Genomic DNA, 20,016 nt, shown 5'->3' with positions numbered 1-20,016 from the left:
TGTCTTAAATATTTGTTATCTGAAATTCAAATCGAAATGGCTGTCCTGTATTTTTATTTGCTAAACTGCCCTTTTTTTAGAGCTTTTATTACTTTAGTTCATGGAAGGGACTAACCTTTCCTGGCTCCTGCCTCAGTTTCGGCTTCCCCACTGTTATAAGGCCTTATGGGCCTTTCCCCATAAGGAGGACAGACACCCGCTCCCCACCATGTACTCCACCTGCCTCTTGTTTTTAGAAAAACTCTAGCCGCCTAGGCCTTCCCCAAGTTAAAAAAAATCAGAGAAGTGAGAAAATGCAGAAACAAAAGAAAACATTTCAGCCAGACAAAATAATAATAGCCATTAAACAAAGTCAAGGACCTTTAGTTCCTTCTCAAGGTCTGTAGATAATATTCTGAGCCAAATCCTTTGAGCTGTTTTGCAAACACTGAAAGCCCCACCAGGTGTAAGTAGTTAACTGACTGCTGACCCGGAGCACATCGACCCCAGACCAGAAGGTTGATGATGTTAACTCCCAATTAGCTCACCATCCACCAATCAGAAGAATGTCCAAACTGATCGTACACCCTGCAACCCACCTCCCGACCCTGTCTTCAAAAATGGTTCCCTGAACGCCATTAGGGAATTTGGGTCTTTTGAGCATTAGCTACCTGGACAGACTGCTTGGTTCTCTGTGATAAATGCTGCATTTTTCCTTCATCACAACCTGGTGTGATTGATAGGTTGGCTTTACTAAGCGTGCAGGCAAGCATATCCAAGTTTGGTTTGGAAAAATATACATTGTATATACACACACACAAATACATACGTGTTTTTATATATTTATTTATATAAAATAGAAGCAGGCAGGATATTTATATATATGTGTGTGTGTGTGTGTATATTAGAAGCAATCAGGATACAGAGGGAGAGAGAAAAAACCTGCTTTATATATACATATTTAAAGTCTGCTTTCAGGCTCAAATATATGTTTAGTTTTTTTTTTAGGTGTTTTTTTTTTTTTTTAATCTAGCATCTTGGACTTCCCACATGGCTCAGTGGTAAATAATCTGCCTGCCAATGCAGGAAGCTTGGGTTCAGTCCTTGGGTTGGAAAGATCCGCTGGAGAAGGAAATGGCAAGCCATTCGGGTAGTCTTGCCCAGGAAATACCATGGATAGAGGAGCCTGGTGGGCTACAGTTCATGGGGTTGCAAAAGAGTCAGACATGACTGCACACTGAAAACAATCTTTTGGTATGTTTCAAACGGGAGGTTTCATTTCCACAAGAGTTCATTGTGCCATCTTCTCCCATAGTTGACATCTCCACACTGCCACTCATTCCATCTGTATTTCTATGTCTAAAGTATATCCTTCAGTTCATTGAACTTCAGTGTGTGTCTTTTATCTCCATTTCCTGCATAACCTTGTTAAGATTTCATATACTGACTGATGACACTGAGGTCTAAATGTGCAGCCAGCCCCTCACACCATGTTTATAACTTCAAAGTTTACTTGACAAAAACAGTTTAGCATACAGCTGGAAGTTTATTCTAATGAGTCACCAGGGGATTTGTGTGGAGTCATGGATTTGACTTTCCATTGGTAAAGATTGTATTCCTTCTTTATATATTTCAGGTATCCTGGGAAAGGACTTTGTAGTGATGAAATAAAATCCATGTTTTATGGCCAGATGAGAGTAATTTAAATATAAAACGTTTCTTTGCCCATGTTGGCATTCTCTCTTCCCTTTAGTATTTGTTGTGCATCTACATTAACCAGACCTCCTAAGGAGACAGTATTCCTTCTTAATCTTGTAAGGGGTCACTGGCCCATGACCACTGCTTGCTTTATTGTACATTTGGACTGTGTAAACTGTAAATGATACATCACTTGATGTATAACCCTTTGTCTCAAAAACTTACATAATTGTACTTTCTTATATAATTGAGTTTTCTGAAAAAATGTCTCTTCAGGCTGGCTAGAATAAAATTTTCCATTTCTTTCTTGGTTTGACTACTGATTCTTTTTTTTTTTTCCCACTGACAGTAGGTCCCTAAAACCCAGGTCCACTATCTCTTTGCTTTCCCTTTTTCCCTGCCAGGGACCACGCCGGCCTCTTCACACCCTACCTTTAGGCTGCCCACCTAGTTCTCAGTTATCAGGAGTGGATGGAGTCAGAGGCCCTACGAGGGCTTTTGCAGTGGTGGGGAAAAAGAGGTCTCTTCCCTGAAATGAGGAAGCCCTAGGGTGAGCACAATAAGGCTTGAGAACAGCAAACATCCACGTTCGCTCTGGTCAGCCCTCTCAACAACAGCCAATTGGAAGACAGAGTTTCCAGGACTGGAAGTTCAAGAGCCAATCAGATCGCAGCCAGGCGGCCCTTGTCCTCTTAGGGGCTTACTCCAATTTCCTGCTGAAGAAGCTCCAGGTTAGTACCAACGATGCTTATCTTGCTCCCTCGGCTTTTCTTTCTTTACATGCCTGTCTCCTTCTCTTTAAGCGGTAAGTTTTGAGCACGTCTGATACACCGCCCTTTCTTCCTTCTCTGAAACTCATAGAATTTCAGAGTCGTGAAAGAAACCTTAGCATCAAGGTCAAAGGTCTTGTTTTACAGATGGTCAGAAAAACAGAGTGTTATCTCTACTGCCTCACCTGCGTGAGCTTTGTAGAAACTCCCATCATTCGTTATCTGTAAATTTTCATCAGTTTTTGGGTCTCAGTTGTAAGCTTCATCTAAGAGCAAGGGCGACATCTTGATGGGAAGAGATAACAGGTTTCCTGTATGATGAATACAGGAGAAAACGCCGGGATGCTCCGTTGTAATGGGTTTTCAATCAATTCAGGACATCTTTGTAAACATCTTTGCAAGGGCATCAGGGAGACAAGAGAAAGGAGACCCATTTTAACAACAGGTGCTGCCAGTACTCTGGAAGAGCATTCTTGGGCGAATCATTAAATGGTGTCCTGTGTGCCAGTGATGTTAAGAGTTAGCGATGTAGGATTCTTGGCAAATGCCTGCTCCTCCCGCACCTCACCTGGGCAATAATAATGGTGCAACAAACATAGGAGTATGTATATCTTTTCTAATTAGTGTTTTCTTTTTCTTCAGGTAAGCACCTGGAGGTGGAATTGTTAGATCATATGGTAGTTCTATTTTTAGTTTTTTTTGAGGAACCTCCATACTGTTCTCCATAGCGCCTGCACCAGTTTATATTCCCACCAAGAGTGCATAAGGGTTCGCTTTTCTCCACATCCTCCCCAGCACTTGTATCTTGTCTTTTGGATAGCAGGCATGAATGGGATCTCTTTGTGGTCTTGATTTGCATTTCCCTGATGATTAGTAATGTCAAGCGTCTTTTCATGTATCTGTTGGCCATCTGTATGTCGTCTTTGGAAAAATGTCTATTCAGGTCCTCTGCCCATTTTTTAAAGGTGTTATTATTCTTTTGATGTGAGCTATATGAGTTCTTTGTAATTAACCCCCTACGAGATATATTATTTGCAAATATCTTCTCCCATTCCGTTGATTTAATTTTAGCACTAGCTTTAACTTTCAGTTTTTGTTCTTTGTTACTCTTTCATAGCGTCTGTTATTATTTTAAGTGTGCGGTTTTCTCACTCTGTGTGTATGTGCGTGTGTGTGCACATACGGATGCATGTTCTCTCCTATTCCCTGAAGTAACTGTTTTACTTTATGTTGAAAGCTTCTTCAACTGTCTGGGGGAATCTTGACTGTGTATATTTAAGAATGAGGTGGATGTGAGCTCTCTGTACTGGGTAAGACTTGTCGCTGGGCCAAGATGATGGGACAGGAATGCTGATATTCTGAATGGAAGGATGCAGGATATTTTCTATGGAGCCAGCGAATTTATTTAGTGAATAACATTTCAGTGTTTAATGTGTATAAACATCTTGGGAAGTTCTACATGTTGTTCCTCCTGTCACACCCTCACTCTTGAAGTGGTACTGGACTGTAAGGCATGCTGGTAGGAGGGAGGGACCACTGTTTTCATATGTGGATTCCTGGCCCTGTATCGCCCTCCTGGACTCAGCGGTTCCTAATACTTCCTAGTTCTGCATCCTTCTAGTGTTCTGTAGGGTGAATTGACTTCTTCCTTGGCTATGTCTCTCACCCTCTACAGTTCCTTCTACTTTTCCTTATCAAGTATTGTGCCCGCATCAACTTTCTATGTCCCGGAATGTTTTTTAATTTCTCACTGATGGTTCTTATCCCATTCTTCTGTTTAGATCTTTATGGCTCTTTTTATTTCTTAGGTGTTATTTTAACAAGATCTTAAGAGAGTGAGATGATAAATCAATGTTTTCAGTCTCCCACATATAACTAGACAATTCTATATCACTGCTTTATAATTCTTACCATTAAAAACAACTAAAAGGCCATCATGAATTAACTGGTTTATTCATTCAAGAAATACTAAGATTCATTAAAAATGATGTGACTGCATTTTGGCATCAATAACTAGGCAAGATGAGTATGGGGAAAAGGCAAATTACAAAGCACTGAGTTATAGAAATATAAATTAGATAACATACATGTGACTAAGAGGAGAGGGGAGCCCAGTTATAACAATGGTTAAATCTGAGAGGTAATAGCCAAAATTATTTGTTTTTTTAATTTCTTTAGATATCTCTGTATCTTCTGAACTTTAGAACAGTTCAGTTCAGTTCAGTTGCTCAGTCGTGTCCGACTCTTTGGGACCCCATGGACTGCAGCGCACCAGGCCTCCCTGTCCATCACCAACTCCCAGAGCTTGCTCAAACTTATGTCCATTGAGTCCGTGATGCCATCCAACCATCTCATCCTCTATCATCCCCTTCTCCTCATGCCTTCAATCTTTCCCAACATCAAGTTCTTTTCTAGTGAGTCAGTTCTTTGAATCAGGTAGCCAGAGTATTAGAGCTTCAGCTTCAGCATCAGTCCTTCCAATGAATACTCAGGACTGATTTCCTTTAGGATTGACTGGTTTGATCTCCTTGCAGTGCAAGGGACTCTCAAGAGTCTTCTCCAACACCACAGTTCAAAAGCATCTATTCTTTGGCACTCAGCCTTCTTTATGGTCCAACTCTCACATCGATACATAACCACTGGAAAAACCATAGCATGGTTTTAATAACCAGAATATATGTAAGTCTAGTTTTGAAATAATGACTATCTGGGTACATACAGTTTTGTGTACATCTTGACTTCCTTAAGCGAGGTACCCATATTTAAGTTATTTGTTCAGAAGAACACATTCCTTGAAGTTTTTAATCCATCTTTTCAAATTCCCTTTCCAGAGAGGATGCAAGTACATATTTGCAGCAGTATTTGACAGTGCTCCTTTCCCAGACCCATACCGGAGCCAAGGAATGATGGGTCCTTGGTACAAACTGGTATTTGTACACTTTCCAGAATTTTCCTTTGCTTTTAGCTCTTTTTATGTCAACTTTTTTTTTTTTTTTGGTCTGTCTGATCTATTTTCTTTTTAAAAAATAATTTTGTTTATTTATTTATTTTTGGCTGTGCTGGGTCTTCATCATGCGTGGGATTTTTCTCTAGTTGCCGCGAGCAGGGGCTACTCTTTAGTTGCGGCGTGCGGGGTTCCCATTGCCTTGGTTTCTCATGTTGCGGAGCATGGGTTCTAGGTGTGGGGGCTTCAGTGGTTGCAGCACGTGGGCTTGATAATTGCAGTTCCCGGGCTCTAGCACAGGCTCAGTAGTTGTGCTGCACGGGCTTGGTTGCTCCACAACATGTGGAATCTTCCCAGACCAGGGATCAAGCCCATGTCTCTTGTATTGGCAGGCGAATTCTTTGCCACTGAGCCACCATGGAAGCCCTGGTCTACTTTCTTATGAGTAGTTATCAAAAGGATCACTTTAATATTTGGAGCCCTTCTCTACCGTAAAAATGTGACAACTAAAACAAATTCCTGAACTCAGTTCATTAGATTTCAAAATGTTTTCCCCCTGGTCGAGGCAGTATACGGAGGGAACTAGGAATTTGGGACGTGAAGTCAGATTGCCTGAGCTCTAATTATAGCTCTACAACAACTTAACCATCTGTTAAGGTGATCAATGAACTAAACTCATTCCCTCGTCTGTGTAATAAGGAGTGTGAAAGTATCCGTACAAGCATGTGACACAGTGCTGGTACATAACAGACTCTTGTTGTATTCTTTAGTTTTGCTAAGTCGTGTCTGACTCTGCAACTCCATGGACTGTAGCCTGCCAGGCTCCTCTGTCAATGGGATTCTCCAGGCAAGAATACTGGAGTGGGTTGCCATTTCCTTCTCCAGGGGATCTTCTCAACCCAGGGATCAAACCAGTGTCTCCTGCCTTGGCAGGCAGATTCTTTACCACTGAACCACAAGGGAAGCTCTTAAATTATGTTTATTTTTGTTTTCATTGTGACTGTTATAATGCTATGGCCTGAATTGTATTCCCCTGCAAAATTTATATATGAAGCCATAATCCCCCAATGTGATAGTATTTGGAGGTGAGACCATTGGGAAATAATAAAGTTTAAATGAGATCTTGAAAGTGGGGCCCTTGTGGTGGGATTGGTGCCCTTATAAGAAGAGAAACCAAAGATTTCTCCCCACACCCTGTTAGTGTGAGGAAATAGCAATGACAAGAAGATAGTCATCTCAAAGCCAGGACAAGAGCTCTCAGCAGGCCTCCACTGTGCTGATACCCTGATCCCAGACTTCTCGCCATAAGTACTGAAAGAAAAACTCTCAAGCTAGAATTCTTTACCAATTCTATACCTTCTTTCAAAAAAAGAAAAAGTGAAATACAGACATTTTTAGACCTATTAAAGCTAAAAGAATTCATCAGCAGCAGACCCTCCCTGCAAGAAATATTAAAGGAAGCCATTCAGGCAGAGGGAAAATAGCACCAGATGGAAACCTAGATCTACTCAAAGAAATGAAGCACCTCGGCAATGATAACTACATGGATGCGTATATGTTTTCTCAAGCAGAATGACCTGTTCTTAGGAAGAGCTAGTCTGTCCTTATGACACCACCCAACTGAAATAGAGTTAAGATACTGTTTTGCCAATTTCTTCCTGGGATTAGACATGGATTGTTTCCTCCTGTAGTATAACTTCCTTGACTGAGAGAAGACATTTGGAAAGTCATCTCTGTGACTTTAGCCAACAGTTTGTTGGTGATTATCCATTCCTTCACTAACTTGGAGTGTACAAAGCAGTAGGAGGCAAATTGTTTTCTTAATTTGCCTTCAGTGTTTCACCTCATTTGTTTCTATGGTTATGAAATGAACAAATTCTCTCTTCACTCTGAGATACAAAATTTAGAACACTAGTTCACCAAAAGTTTTAAAAATAAAGGTGAACTTGTGATTTGTGGATTGGATAAGTATCAGGATTAAAAGCAAAAGTTTCTGCTTAAACTACCACTTAGAAGCAAATAAATTGTATACATGTACTATGAGTTCCTTTATTGATCCCACGATTGTCTTTTTTGAGATTTTCACAGGGTTCTCCATTTCAGCCTCACATATAGCTTTACTGCTTACTTTCCAAACTTCAGTGTGATCACTTCTCATCTATATGTGTCTTCATTGTATGTTTGAAACATTGAATGTTTCATTTAGGATTACGTGCAGATAAAAACTCATTATCTTTTGAGGAGATCACATTATGACAATGATCCGTGATAAAACAGTATTTTAGAGGAAAGATGGTTCTCTTTTGTTACAGCCTGTTTATTGGTTGGGCAACCAACCATTTAGCATTCCACTGGAGGCAGGAACCAGCCGTGGGGCAGGGAGAGTGACATAATCCAGAGCAAGGGATAGATAGGTGCTCTCTGCTTTTCCTAGGCTGTGGGAGGGGTCACTTGGTGAAACACCACCGTCTTATCCAGATACTATGAGAGAAGCCCCACCTGGTCACTGGGAAAGTTAGGAATGATCATGAAAGACAAAAACAACATTGGTGGTGATCTTCCTGATTTTAAGATCTGTAAATGTATTCTCACGGGATGACCTTGAATAAAGATGAGAGGAGCTTTGTGTGTACTAAAACAGAAGTGAAACCTCATAAAGATGTATGTTCTGTTCTCTCAGTAGCCTATCAGCCAAGCAAACCAGTTCCTCTTTTACTCGTGGGGTGAACTGTCAGAACATCGGGGGTCTGGTCTTGATTGTGCCTTTTGAACCTTGAAAAAGACCCCTTAAAATCGTTCTCTCTAAAATGCTTGCCTGTCCTTGCATTGACAGCATCAAATCATTAATGGTACAGCATTTTGAAAGAGTATAAAGTGAACATGAGTAAAGAAGTAGAGTGGAAGAAACCTTAAATCTCAACTTGTTTCATTTAGGAAGGGAGATTTAATTAGGACAACCCAGTTAAGAGGATTCAATCTGTCTTTTATGTCCCCATCTTTTTATTCTGACTGCCACTGCCTCAGTTCACAATCATCTCTTAATTATTCTTTTGTTCTCACCCAGCCACCCCAAAAACCTACTTCTCCATTATCCTTCAAACTGGCCACTGCTGCTGCTGCTGCTGCTAAGTCGCTTCAGTCGTGTCTGACTCTGTGCGACCCCATAGACGGCTCTCCATGATATTTAAGGTCTCTTGCAATGTACTTTTCAGGGTTGTTTTAAACATTAACTTTGTAATGTCTGACACATAGAATTCAGTGTATCTGGTGTAGTTAAATAATAACAACAACAGTAGCTGTAGGCTAAAAATTCATTTAAATTCATCTCCTAGACTGAGGACCATCAGTTTCCATATCTAAAAGAGAATACCTGCAGAAAAATCATTCTTATAAATCCAGAGAAATCACGCTCTTGAAGGCAGCCTAGTGGATGGGGCAGAAGTCGAGACACGTGTTTGTTTCCCTCCTCTTTCTCCATGAAGTGCGGATACAGTCCCAGACTGAGACGTCCAAGAGAGGTGGGACCACATGTTTTATTTGTTTTGCCTTCTACTTTTTCTTCGCCTACTCTGTTAGTGAGTGGTTCCCTGATGTCTCAGCAGATAAAGAATCCCCCTGCAATGCATGAGCCACGGGTAGCATCCCTGGGTTGGGAGGATCCCCTGGAGGAGGGCAACCCACTCCAGTATTCTTGCCTGGAGAATCCCATGGACAGAGGAGCCTGGCAGGCTATGGTCCTTGGGGTTGCAGAAGAGTCAGACATGACTGAGCACACACACACACTGTACTAGTGAAGGAAAAGCAGACCATGTCACCTCAAAATATGCCACTTTGGTATATTGATGATGTTGAATTAAAGGCAAGAGAAAATAGCAGGTATAAGAAGAACACTCTGACCCTCCTTTTCTTTCTGAAAGCTGGAGCTAAAAGTCCCACATGAGAAGTACTTTCCCTGTACCAGGAGGAAGGAAGACATTCTCACCACCAGAGGTGGGGAATCTGGGGCGGAGAAATCTATACAGGCAAACTTTTTTAAACCAACCCTTATCTTCGTAGTTACTTCTTGAATAGGAAGGATTCACTTTTCCCCTGTGTGAGTCTCCTTTACTCTCACCCTAGTACCACATTCACAAAACTTCTGACACCAGATTGTATGGAGCTTTGCCCACACCAAGCAATTTTGTGAAACCAGCTGCATGTCATACAATTTGACTCAGTTCTGACACTGTCTAACTGGAGACAGCATCAGATCCCACAGGTTAAGGGCTCAGCCCTACAAGACTGCCCCCCATGTCAGCAGTCAACCTCAAGTACTAGGTCCCCAGGTTTCCTACAATTTCTGTCTGACTTGCCTATAAATTGGAACTTCCCATGTCCTCCCTGACTCCACCTTGGATTCAATTAATTTTTATAATGGTTCATAAAACTCAGGAAAACAGTTTACTTACTGTTGTAAAAAATTAATAAACAGAAACCTTAACTAAGTAGAGTTGGGAAACCAGAAGGGGGAGCTCTCACGTCCTGTAAAGGTTGTTCAGTTGCTAAGTTGTGTCCGACTCTGCGACCCCATGGACTGCAGCACACCCGACTGGTCCTGTAACGGTATCTAAGCCTAATAGAAAGCAGGCTCTTCCTTCCTGGAAAGCACTCAGCCAATGAAAAGCCCTGGACTCTGCTAGCTCTAGCCCTCTGAACTTCCTTTTCTTCCCAATAAAAGCATTCTCCTTCCCTTGCCTGATGGGGACGTGCATGTGGCTCTACCAGGGTTGCAGACCTTGGATTGCCATTCTCTGCTGATCCCAAATAAACTCATCTTTGCCTGAGAAGTACCTGGCAGTCTATTTGTTTCAAGTCATCACCATGTATCACTTTGTTAGGAAAGGATATGATGAAGGATACAGGTGAACATCCAGATGAAAGACACGCAGGGCAAGGTATGTGGGAAAGGGCTGGGAGCTTCCATGCCCTCTCTGGGCACCACTCTCTCAATACCTCCATGTGTTCACCAACTTATAAGCTCTGTGAACTCGATACTTTTGGAATTTTTAGGGAGGCTGCATCATGGGTCAGTGAGTATGATGTATCATTAACTCCATTGCTAGTCCCCTTCCCCTCCCTGAAGAATAGGAGGTGAGGCTGAAAATTTCAAGCTTTTCCTTTAGGGCCCTCCCCCATCTATCCAGCATGGGATGGTTAAACCTCACACAAAAAGCCACAGAACTTCTTGGCTTAAGACATCAGTGGATAAATTTCAGAATGGAGCAGCTGGAAATTGAGGGTGGAGTATACCAGAAAGAAGGTATCTACAGAGAGGGGAATCCCCTAAATCTGCATATAAAGTCCCTACAAATCCTCGGATAACTCTTTTTACTGCAACCTACTAGGTGAGACTCCAAGAAGCCCAGTGGAAAGCAACAGCTGAAGGGGAGATATTTCAGCTGCTGTCAACTGCAAGGGAGATGGAATATGTAGTTTGATTTCAACAAACTTAAAGGGGTTTGGTGAATCCCTTTGGACTGCCCACTGAAATCGCATAGGGGCTATTCCTTACTAGACTATGGGCTGGGACTAAGGAATACACCCTAATAAAAATGGTGAAACTTAGACTCACCATAATAGAGGGTTGAACCAGAACTCCACAAGCTTGAAATCAAGTCCAAGCTATTAATGTGACAGCTTGCTCATATAAAAATCAATATTCTTCAGGGGAAGATAAAAGAATAAAGAATCTGTACAATGTATCATCTCCAGTGTCCATTATACACATTTTTAAAATCCTAGACATGCAAAAAAAAAAGGAAAACATAACTCAACATCATTAGAAAAACTAGACAATGACAGTGTATGCCCACACCACCCAAATGTGGGGGGCGTGAAAACCTTTAAGCATTTATTTTAAATATCTACAAAAAACTTTAAGCAAAAGATAAAGCCAGAAAGAAAAACACCAATACAGTATACTAACACATATATATGGAATTTAGAAAGATGGTAACAATAACCCTGTATACGAGACAGCAAAAGAGACACTGATGTATAGAACAGTCTTATGGACTCTGTGGGAGAGGGAGAGGGTGGGAAGATTTGGGAGAATGGCATTGAAACATGTATACTATTATGTATGAAATGAGTCGCCAGTCCAGGTTTGATGCACGATGCTGGATGCTTGGGGCTGGTGCACTGGGACGATCCAGAGGGATGGTATGGGGAGGGAGGAGGGAGGGGGGTTCAGGATGGGGAACACATGTATACCTGTGGCGGATTCATTTCGATGTTTGGCAAAACCAATACAATATTGTAAAGTTTAAAAATAAAATTAAAAAAAAAAAAGATGGTAAAAGAAAAAGAAAAAAAAGAAATGTTGATTAAAAAAAATTTAAGCAAAAGATAGTAATAATGAATAGATAGATAATCTTAGAGAAAGGAAAATTATATTTTAAATAAAATTCTAAAACTGAAAATAAGAAAACAATTAAATGAGTGGGTTTATTAACAGCAAGTCAAGGTTGTCAGAAGAAAGAGTCAATGAAATTAAAGAAATACAAAGAGACATCTCAGTCAAAAGATTGAGAATAAAGATTGAAAAAAAAATGACATATCAAACAGCATTAAGGTGATGATATTAATTGGAGTTAAAAATGAGAGGACAGGGAAAACAAGGCAGAAAATGTCAAGAAATAATGGTAAAAAATCCCTAAATTTGGTAAAGACAAAAATGTACATATTCAAAAATCTCAAGGCACCACAATGAGATATATAAAGACAACCGTTTCTAGGTACAGTCGCAGTCACAGTCCTAAAAACGAGTATGAAATCTGAATAGCAAAGATAAACAGAACATGACATGCTGGAGTTATCTTTAATAACTTAATGATAGTTGTCTTTGACTTCTCACCGAAAACTCAAGGTCAGATGACAGTGGCAGCAAATCTTCAAACTGCTGAAAGCAAAGATTAAATACAGAATTCTACATCCAATAGTATGAATGAAGATGAAATACAGTTACTCTCAGACAAAAGAATTCATCTAAGAGAATTCATCACCAGCAGATGTGCACCACAAGAAATGCTGAAGGAAATTCTTCAGGCTAAAGGGAAATGATATCAGGGAAAATCTTAGACTTTCAAGAATGAATGAAGAGGATCAGAAATGGTAAATATCTGGGTAAATATGAAAGACTTTTCTTCCTGCTTTCTTTAAAATACAGGACAGTTTAAAGCAAAAGTTATGACATTAGCTTGTGGAGTTGATAATGTGTGTAGATATGATGCATGTAACAAATAGAGGATTGTAGTAAATGGACCTGTTTGGTTACAAGGCTTCTACATTTTGTGTAAAGTCATACAATATCATCAGTATGTTGACTGTGGAAATTTAAATAGTTACACTGTAATACTGGAGAAACTACTAAAATATTAATATATAGAGAGAGGTACAGCTGTCAATACATAAAATTAAATTCTTAAAAAAAGTTGAATATGCCCAAAGAAGTCAGGAAAGGGAGAAGAAAGGAACAAATATCAGAAGGGAAAAAAACAAATACTATATCAAAATCCAACCATATCAATTATTACATTAAATATCTATGGAACAAATGATTCAATTTTAAACACAGAGATTGCCAAAATAAATTAAAAAGCAAGATTTAACTATGTTCTGTCTAGGAGAGATGCACCTCAAAAAAGATACAGATCAAAAGTGAATGATAAAAGATACAACTACGAATAGTGAGCATAACATCATAGAAAGTGAAAGTGGTTCAGTGGTGTCTGACTCTCTGCTATATAGTCCACGGAATTCTCCAGGCCAGAATACTGGAGTGGTAGCCTTTTCCTTCTCCAAGGGATCTTCCCAACCCAGGGATCAAACCCAGGTCTCCCACATTGTGGGCAGATTCTTTACCAGCTGAGCCACCAGGGAAGTCTGAGAATACTGGAGTGAGTAGCCTATCACTTCTCCAGCGGATCTTCCCCACCCAGGAATCGAACAGGGGTCTCCTGCATTGCAGGCGGATTCTTAACCAACTGAGCTACTAGGGAAGCCCCATCAGATAAAATAGACCTCAAAGCAAAATTTATTAGCAGAGAGAGGAGTGACATGCATAACTGATCATGTGTGTTGGTTCTTCAGTCGTGTCTGACTCTTTGAGACCCCATAGACTGTAGCCTGCCAGGCTTCTCCATCCATGGGACTCTCCAGGTAAGAATACTGGAGTAGGTTGCCATTTCCACCTTTAGGGGATCTTCCTGACTCAGGGATCGAACCTGGGTCTCCCACATTGCAGGCAGACTATTTAGAGTTTGAGCCACGAGAGAACCCCATGCATAACCATGAAGGGTCAATTCATCAGAAAGACATAACAATAATCAAATATCTAATAATAGAATTTTAACATCCACTAGGCAAAATTTGACAGAATTGAAGGGAGAAATGGGCAGTCTCACAATCATAGTTGAAAGTTTTATTCAGTTCAGTTCAGTTGCTCAGTCGTGTCCGACTCTTTGCCACCCCATGAATCCCAGCACGCCAGGCCTCCCTGTGCATCACCAACTCCCGGAGTTCACCCAAACTCATGTGCATCGAGTCGGTGATGCCATCCAGCCATCTCATCCTCTGTTTTATTATCCCTCTATTAATTAATTGAAAATCTACACAAGAAGTCAGTAAAGACACAGACTATCTGAGCAGCATTGTCAGTCACCTTGACCTAACTAATATTTACAGAATACCATACCCTAAATGTACAATGAACATTTTCAAGTGCACGTAGTATATTCACCAATATAGACCATATGTTAGTCAATAAAACCAAGTATCAACAAATTAAAAGGAACTGAAATCTGTATGGAGTTTGTTCTCAGGGCATTTGCATACCCTGAAGGCCAGTAAGGGAAGAAGGGTAGGTCCAGAGAGCAGGTACAAATGGCAGTGCCAGCAGAAGCAGGTGTGGGGTGGGGGCTGAAGAGGAGAGGGGGAGAGAGGTGGGTGAGGGCACCAGTTACCCACTCCAGGCTCCAGCCTTTCAGTTTCTGGCTGCTGCTTGTTCCCAGAGCTGCCAGGAGTGGGGAGGGCTGCCATTAGATTGGCACAGATGGTGATGCTCAGAACGGGGCCCCAGGGCTTCCTGCTTGGCTCTTTTATCTGTCTCAGGGGCGGACAACTAGCCTTCCCTGCTCTGGCCACAGAAGGAGAGCACCTAGCAAGGAACAGAGGTGACTGCTGCAAGGTGAGCTGCTCGAGCTGGGGGCCAGGATTCCGGTGGGATCACTGGGCCAAAAGGGAGGGGATGACCAAAGCCTTTTAAGGGAAGGAAGGGGCAGCCCCAGGGTGTGCTGGGGGCTTAAAGGAAGGGCCTGCTGTGCCCCAGTGGGGAGCCTCTGGCTGGAGATGACTGGCTGAGAGCAGTGACCCCAGAAACTTGCTTCCCACAGAGGGACCTTTGTCCAGGGCTAGACCAAAGGGGGACAGAAGGGTCTAGAAATTCAGGCCAGACCACAGACACACTTCCAAGGGCTACCACAAGCCCTGTGCCCAGTGGTAGCACCCCACTGAGTTGAGGTCCTTCAGGGATCTCTGTGGGGAGGGCAGGGCCCAGGGCCCCAAGGAGACCAGCCCCACACCCAGTTGCAAGGCCACTCTCACAACTGGTCTTCTGAAATTCTCCATCAGGATGAGGGGAGAAAGAGCCCAGGTCCCCAGTGAGAAGCCCCAGTGTGGTGGGCAGCATTGCCAGGCAAGGTGCCCAGAGAGCAGGACAGTCTGTCCCCGGAGATCTTGCTCTTTACTCCTTTTCTTACAAAGAAAATGGCAGCTTGGCTCAATGAAAGCCGAGGGGGAGGTCAGGAAGAACCGAGGGGGTCAGTAATTCCTGGTGGAGGGGTCTGGGGAAGTGGGTGCTTGTGTGCCAGCAGCGTGAGAGAGAAAGTCCTGTACAGTGGTTAAGGTTTTGGGCAATGGAACAAGACCCACCTGGGCTTGAATCCTCATTCCTCCACTTACTAGTTTGGAACCTTGGCAACCTCTCCAAGCCTGTTTCCCTTTCTGTTAAATTAGAAAGATAACAACAGTACCCATTTCATGACATTACTGTTAGGGCTAAATGGCATTTTAGCACAGAAACTTAATCACAAAATTTCTGACAATAAACGTTATCATTACAGATGAAGCCCCATGCATGGACCTAGATCCCCGACCTGAAGGGGCAGCTCCTCATTTGGACCCAGACTCAAGTCCAGGGGCCCAGCTGGTGGTGGCCAAAGTGCCTCCTCACCCAGGTTACCACTTGGGAACTTTTCAGAGGAGGAGTCAGGGGTAGGGCCCTGCTCTCCAGAGCCTTTCCAACTGGGCGACTTCCTGAGCGCTCTGGAGCAGGGGTCACAGGGAGGCAGCCCAACTCTGAGGGCCCATTGTTTTTCTCCACTGATCTGAGAAAGACGCTTTCTCCCCACCCCTCCTCCCTTGATGCCCAACTCTGCATGCTCAGACGAAGACTGAAGATAAACAAACCCTGCCCGACTTGCCTTGTCTTGCTCACAAAGAGCTCTCAGTGCCTCACAATAGTCCTGTGATGCCCAGTCTTCCAGGCTTATTATCCCCAGTTCACAGATGAGGAAGTTGAGGCCCAGAGGGAGGAAGTGGCCTATCTGATGTCCCATACAGAGAAGGGGCACTGCCCAGACTCAGTCTCCCAGTCCTGTATCCAGTACTGCAGCAGACTCACGGGCACAGCAAATGCACAGCCATGCATCAACACACAGACAGCCCCTCATGCAAAGGGCGCAACCTGAGTGGGGAGAGGTGAGAGGCGCGGTGGTTTGGACCCTGACTCCTCAGGAGCCAGGGGGTGACAGCTGTTTTTTGTTTTTTTTTTCCCCCTCCCTAGATGAGCTTCACATCCCAGGTGACTGGAGCAGAGGTCCTCAGCTTGTCTGTCTTACCTTTTCTCCAGGTCGGATTCCTGCTGCCCTAGCAGGGGCCAGGACAGTCCACTCTCGCCCACAGCTATGATCTCTGCTTGGCCTGATGGGTATGGGGGGAGTAGGAAGCAAGAGAGGCTGCTGGTGGATTGCAGGAGAGTGTGACCAAAGAGTTGTTCACATGACTGGGTCCTCCCTGTGGTCTCCTGAGGTCAAGAGAGCTGGGAGAGAGGACCCCAAGGTCACCAGTCGTCCCAAGTTTTCCTGGGTTCCTGGGATGCTGGGTTTTCAATTTTAGAGCCTGGAAAGTCCCACACAAACTGCGATGAGTTGGTCCCCTGAGTCTTTCACAGCTCCCAGTTCAGGAAAATGAGATTCGCTCTGTAATACATAGAGGAGACGGAGACTATGGAGTGGGGCCAGGGGTGAAGGGGAGGGTCAGGGACGGGAGAGGCCGGCCCCACTTTCACCTCCTTTTCCAGGCTCTCTCTGAGACCAAAGCCTAGGCTCAATTTCAGCAGGCTATCCTCCCGAGTCCCCAAAGCCCTTTGTTCCCAGTAAAGATAGGAGAAACCTGCTCTAAATGTACTGCTCCCTTCCATATAGAGAAAAAGAAGGTACCAGGTGACTGATGTTTAGGTCGAAGGGCACAAGAAGGAGACCTACGTTAAGCTGTGTGCATTCCAGCAACATATATCGTGTGAACCTGTTTTTTTTTTTTTAATTGAAATATAATTGCTTTACAATGTGTTAGTTTCTGCTGTACAATGAAGTGAATCAGCTACAAATATACATATATCCCCTCCCTCTTGAGCTTCACTGCCCCCCACCCCCTCCCCATCCCACCCTTCTGAGTCATCACAGAGCACCGAGCTGATCTTCCTGTTTTATAGAAGGTTCCCACTAGCTTTCTGTTTTACACTTGATAGTGTAGCCAGGACGTGGAAACCACCTAAATGTCCAACAGATGAATGTGAACCTGTGTTTTGTCTTTTTTTTTCTTTTAATCCTGAAAATGCAGATACTGTGCCCATCTGTGGGACTGTATTAAGCATCAAATGAGCAGCTGCTTAGTAGATGTTGATGGCTGAGGCTGTGGAGGGGTCTTTCTCTCCCAGACTTGGGAGGAGATGCCTGTCTTGGGTCCAGATCTCACCCGAGTTTCTGTTTCCGTTTCTTTAGGACTTCAGCTCATCTCAGGTAGGCATGCTCCCTGTGTTGCCTCCAGGGAATGGAAATATAGATGAGTGGGAAAGGGGATCCTGATGAGGGGGTGGGAGTTGGCGGGGGGAATGTCAAGGCTGGAATTTCAGATGAGATGAAACAGTTCAGGAGGTCTCAATGGCTGGAAACTGAAGGATGGTTCAGGGCAGGACTTACCCATGATGCCCAGGCCTCTGAAGTTCCTCAGCACAGGGAGGCAGGTGTGGGGTAGGGAAGACATTCAGCCAGGGCTTGGCCCCAAACCAGGTCTCCCTGGGCCCTGGGTGGCCCACCTGACACAATGAACAGCAGAAGGAACTGACTTCTCTTTCATCCCGGCCTGCAGTCATCCTGTGGTCTGGTCCATGTTTCCTCCCAGGCTGTGACATGGGCAGTCAGCACCATTACGTTCTTCTTCTCTGAGGCTTTCCTGGGCCAGCACTTCGAGGCTGTGGAGTTGGAGGACAATGAACCTGAGCCAGGAGACCTCTTCCTATTCAGGCTGATGTCCCCCACTGGACACTGGTGCGGGGCCCATGTTGGTGTGTATTGTGGCCACGGAGAGATCATCCACTTTGAGGGTGGGAGGACAGGCCCTGGGCTTGGAACAGAGGCTGCCCATCAAGCCCGCTCCACCAGTGGGTAGGCCTCATAGGGACGAAGACTTCCACCCCCAGCTCATGGTGCAGGTCTCTGACGGAAGTCACTTGGGCACCCAGGGCATGGGGTTCAGGGCCACGGGATCCTGGGAGATGGGGGTGTGGGTGGGAGCTTGGGGCTGGAGTCACAGGACCGAAGCCAGCTCTGATCACACTTGACCCGTGATCCTTGCAGGCAAGAACCCTCGTGGCCATGGGCCGCACCTGTTTCTCGGCTCCTGTGAAGGCATTGTATCCAAACAAGGGCAGCGCCCAATGCTGCGCTCCCGCTTGCTTTGGAGGGTGCTGCATAGACGCGATGGCATTGACCACGTAGCACTGGAGCGCCGAGGGCACGAAGCCATGGACACTGACCCGCCTCCCTATCACCCCATGCGCAGCAACTGCGTGCATTTTGCTCTGCAACTGTTGGGTCCAGGGCCCAACCTGGACCCTGTACAAGTAGTCCGGACTCCCATGACTTCGGTGAGCACGGCCCAGCTACCCACATAGGACCCCACATAGGACCCCACATCACCTCTAGAACCAATTAACAACTGTAGCTAAACTATGAGCTTCTGGACAGTTTAGGGCCTCTCTCCCCACCCAGGCCACGTTACTCAAATTGGAGATCCACTTTACTTTGGCATAACCAAAGCCCCCAGAAGCAAACTAGGCCTGCTCATTCATCAAGGTTCTACTCCTCAGAAACTCTTTTGGGCCCACTCCAGAAAGATCCGCTCTCACAGATACGAGGCACATCTATTTACTTCAGCCTCCTTCAGCCAGGTGCTGTGGTGGTCCTGGTCAACCCCCATTCCCATTCTTCAGCCAGGTGCTGCGGTGGTCCTGATTAACCCTCATTCCCATTCTCCAATGGAACCTACCTAAGCAGTCAAGCCCTACCTTTCTGGGCCCCTCCATTTCCACCGAGACCCTCCAATTCTGGTTCTGGAGACACCGGTAGCCTATAGATCAAGACTCAGTCCTATGGCCCCTTCCACATTCCAAATCCGGGCCTCACCTCCCAAAAAGTGAAAGTGTTAATTTCTCAGTCCTGTCGGACTCTTTGTGACCCCATGGACTGAAGCCCACCAGGCTCCTCTGTCCATGGGAGTCTCCAGGCAAGAATACTGGAGTGGATTGCCATTCCCTTCTCCAGGGGATCTTCTTGACCCAAGGATCGAAGCCAGGTCTCTGCATTGTGGGCAGATTCTTTACTGTCTGAGCCACCAGGGAAGCCCAGGCAAAAGAGCAACCCCCCACCCTCACCCCACTCACTCAACCTGATGCCCCAACTCAACTGGAACCCACCCCCTTCCCCCATCCCAATCACTACTTTCTCTCTAGATCCAGGCTGCCTTCCCTGGGGGGACCTTGGACCTTGAGGGAGGAGCTGGAGGCCTCATAGGATCCAAAAGTCCTGACAGTCACACCATACCCTAACCCAACCTCCTCCCTTCCCCTTCTTTCCTAGGTTTCCGTGGATGTGGACTTGACCGTGGACTAGCTGTGACCTCAGGCACTCCTAGTGGGCAAGGGGCTTCAGAAATGATCATTAAACTATTTTCCAAAGCCAATTCGAGGTTCACCATTCCCTCTATTCAGTCCCCATCTCTCTACATCTGCAACCTCGGCGCTCTTGAACCAACCTTCCTTAAATTCCATCATCTCTAGGAAGCTGTCGTGCACAACTTTCTTTTACCCGCCCCTCACCCAAGACCCAGCCTTTCTTTCCACAGCGTGGGTGAGAATCCGCGTAGTATCTGGGATGAGTGAAGCTCCTAGAGACCGTCCCACCGAGACCGGGTGGTCAGGGATGAGTAATGGCGTTCTGCATCTCCAGACGGCTGTCCCAACATCAGTCC

General features: G+C 44.5%; 1 protein-coding gene across 6 annotated transcripts; it reads left to right on the top strand.

Moving 5' to 3' along the window:
* The first annotated feature begins 1,021 nt into the window (after window positions 1-1,021).
* Window positions 1,022-19,742, top strand: LOC104975351 (uncharacterized). 6 transcript variants are annotated; one of them, XM_059879427.1, is made up of 8 exons: window positions 1,022-2,408; window positions 12,299-12,543; window positions 14,510-14,617; window positions 16,274-16,291; window positions 17,490-17,507; window positions 17,857-18,052; window positions 18,345-18,634; window positions 19,626-19,742. In XM_059879427.1, exons 2-8 carry the CDS (start codon window positions 12,541-12,543, stop codon window positions 19,656-19,658), a joined length of 666 nt encoding a protein of 221 aa, XP_059735410.1. In that variant the 5' UTR covers window positions 1,022-2,408; window positions 12,299-12,540; the 3' UTR covers window positions 19,659-19,742. The 6 variants fall into 6 exon arrangements, with proteins under 6 accessions (XP_059735410.1, XP_024838106.1, XP_024838108.1 ...); XM_024982338.2 differs by lacking the exon at window positions 1,022-2,408 and having other exon boundaries at window positions 11,608-12,543; XM_024982339.2 differs by lacking the exon at window positions 1,022-2,408 and having other exon boundaries at window positions 11,609-12,543; window positions 14,542-14,617.
* The last annotated feature ends 274 nt before the right edge of the window (window positions 19,743-20,016 follow it).

This window comes from Bos taurus, chromosome 21, assembly GCF_002263795.3.
Source record: "Bos taurus isolate L1 Dominette 01449 registration number 42190680 breed Hereford chromosome 21, ARS-UCD2.0, whole genome shotgun sequence".
Lineage (NCBI taxonomy): Eukaryota > Metazoa > Chordata > Mammalia > Artiodactyla > Bovidae > Bos > Bos taurus.
Note: the sequence above shows the minus strand (reverse complement) of the source record. Positions and strands in the feature narration are given on the sequence as shown.

Bases quoted from the DNA above. Each gene is read 5' to 3' on its own strand.
- LOC104975351 (XM_059879427.1), top strand. The intron at 18,053-18,344 runs GTGTGTATTGTG...TGATCCTTGCAG, and splicing joins CTGGTGCGGGGCCCATGTTG to GCAAGAACCCTCGTGGCCAT. The intron at 18,635-19,625 runs GTGAGCACGGCC...CTTCTTTCCTAG, and splicing joins TCCGGACTCCCATGACTTCG to GTTTCCGTGGATGTGGACTT.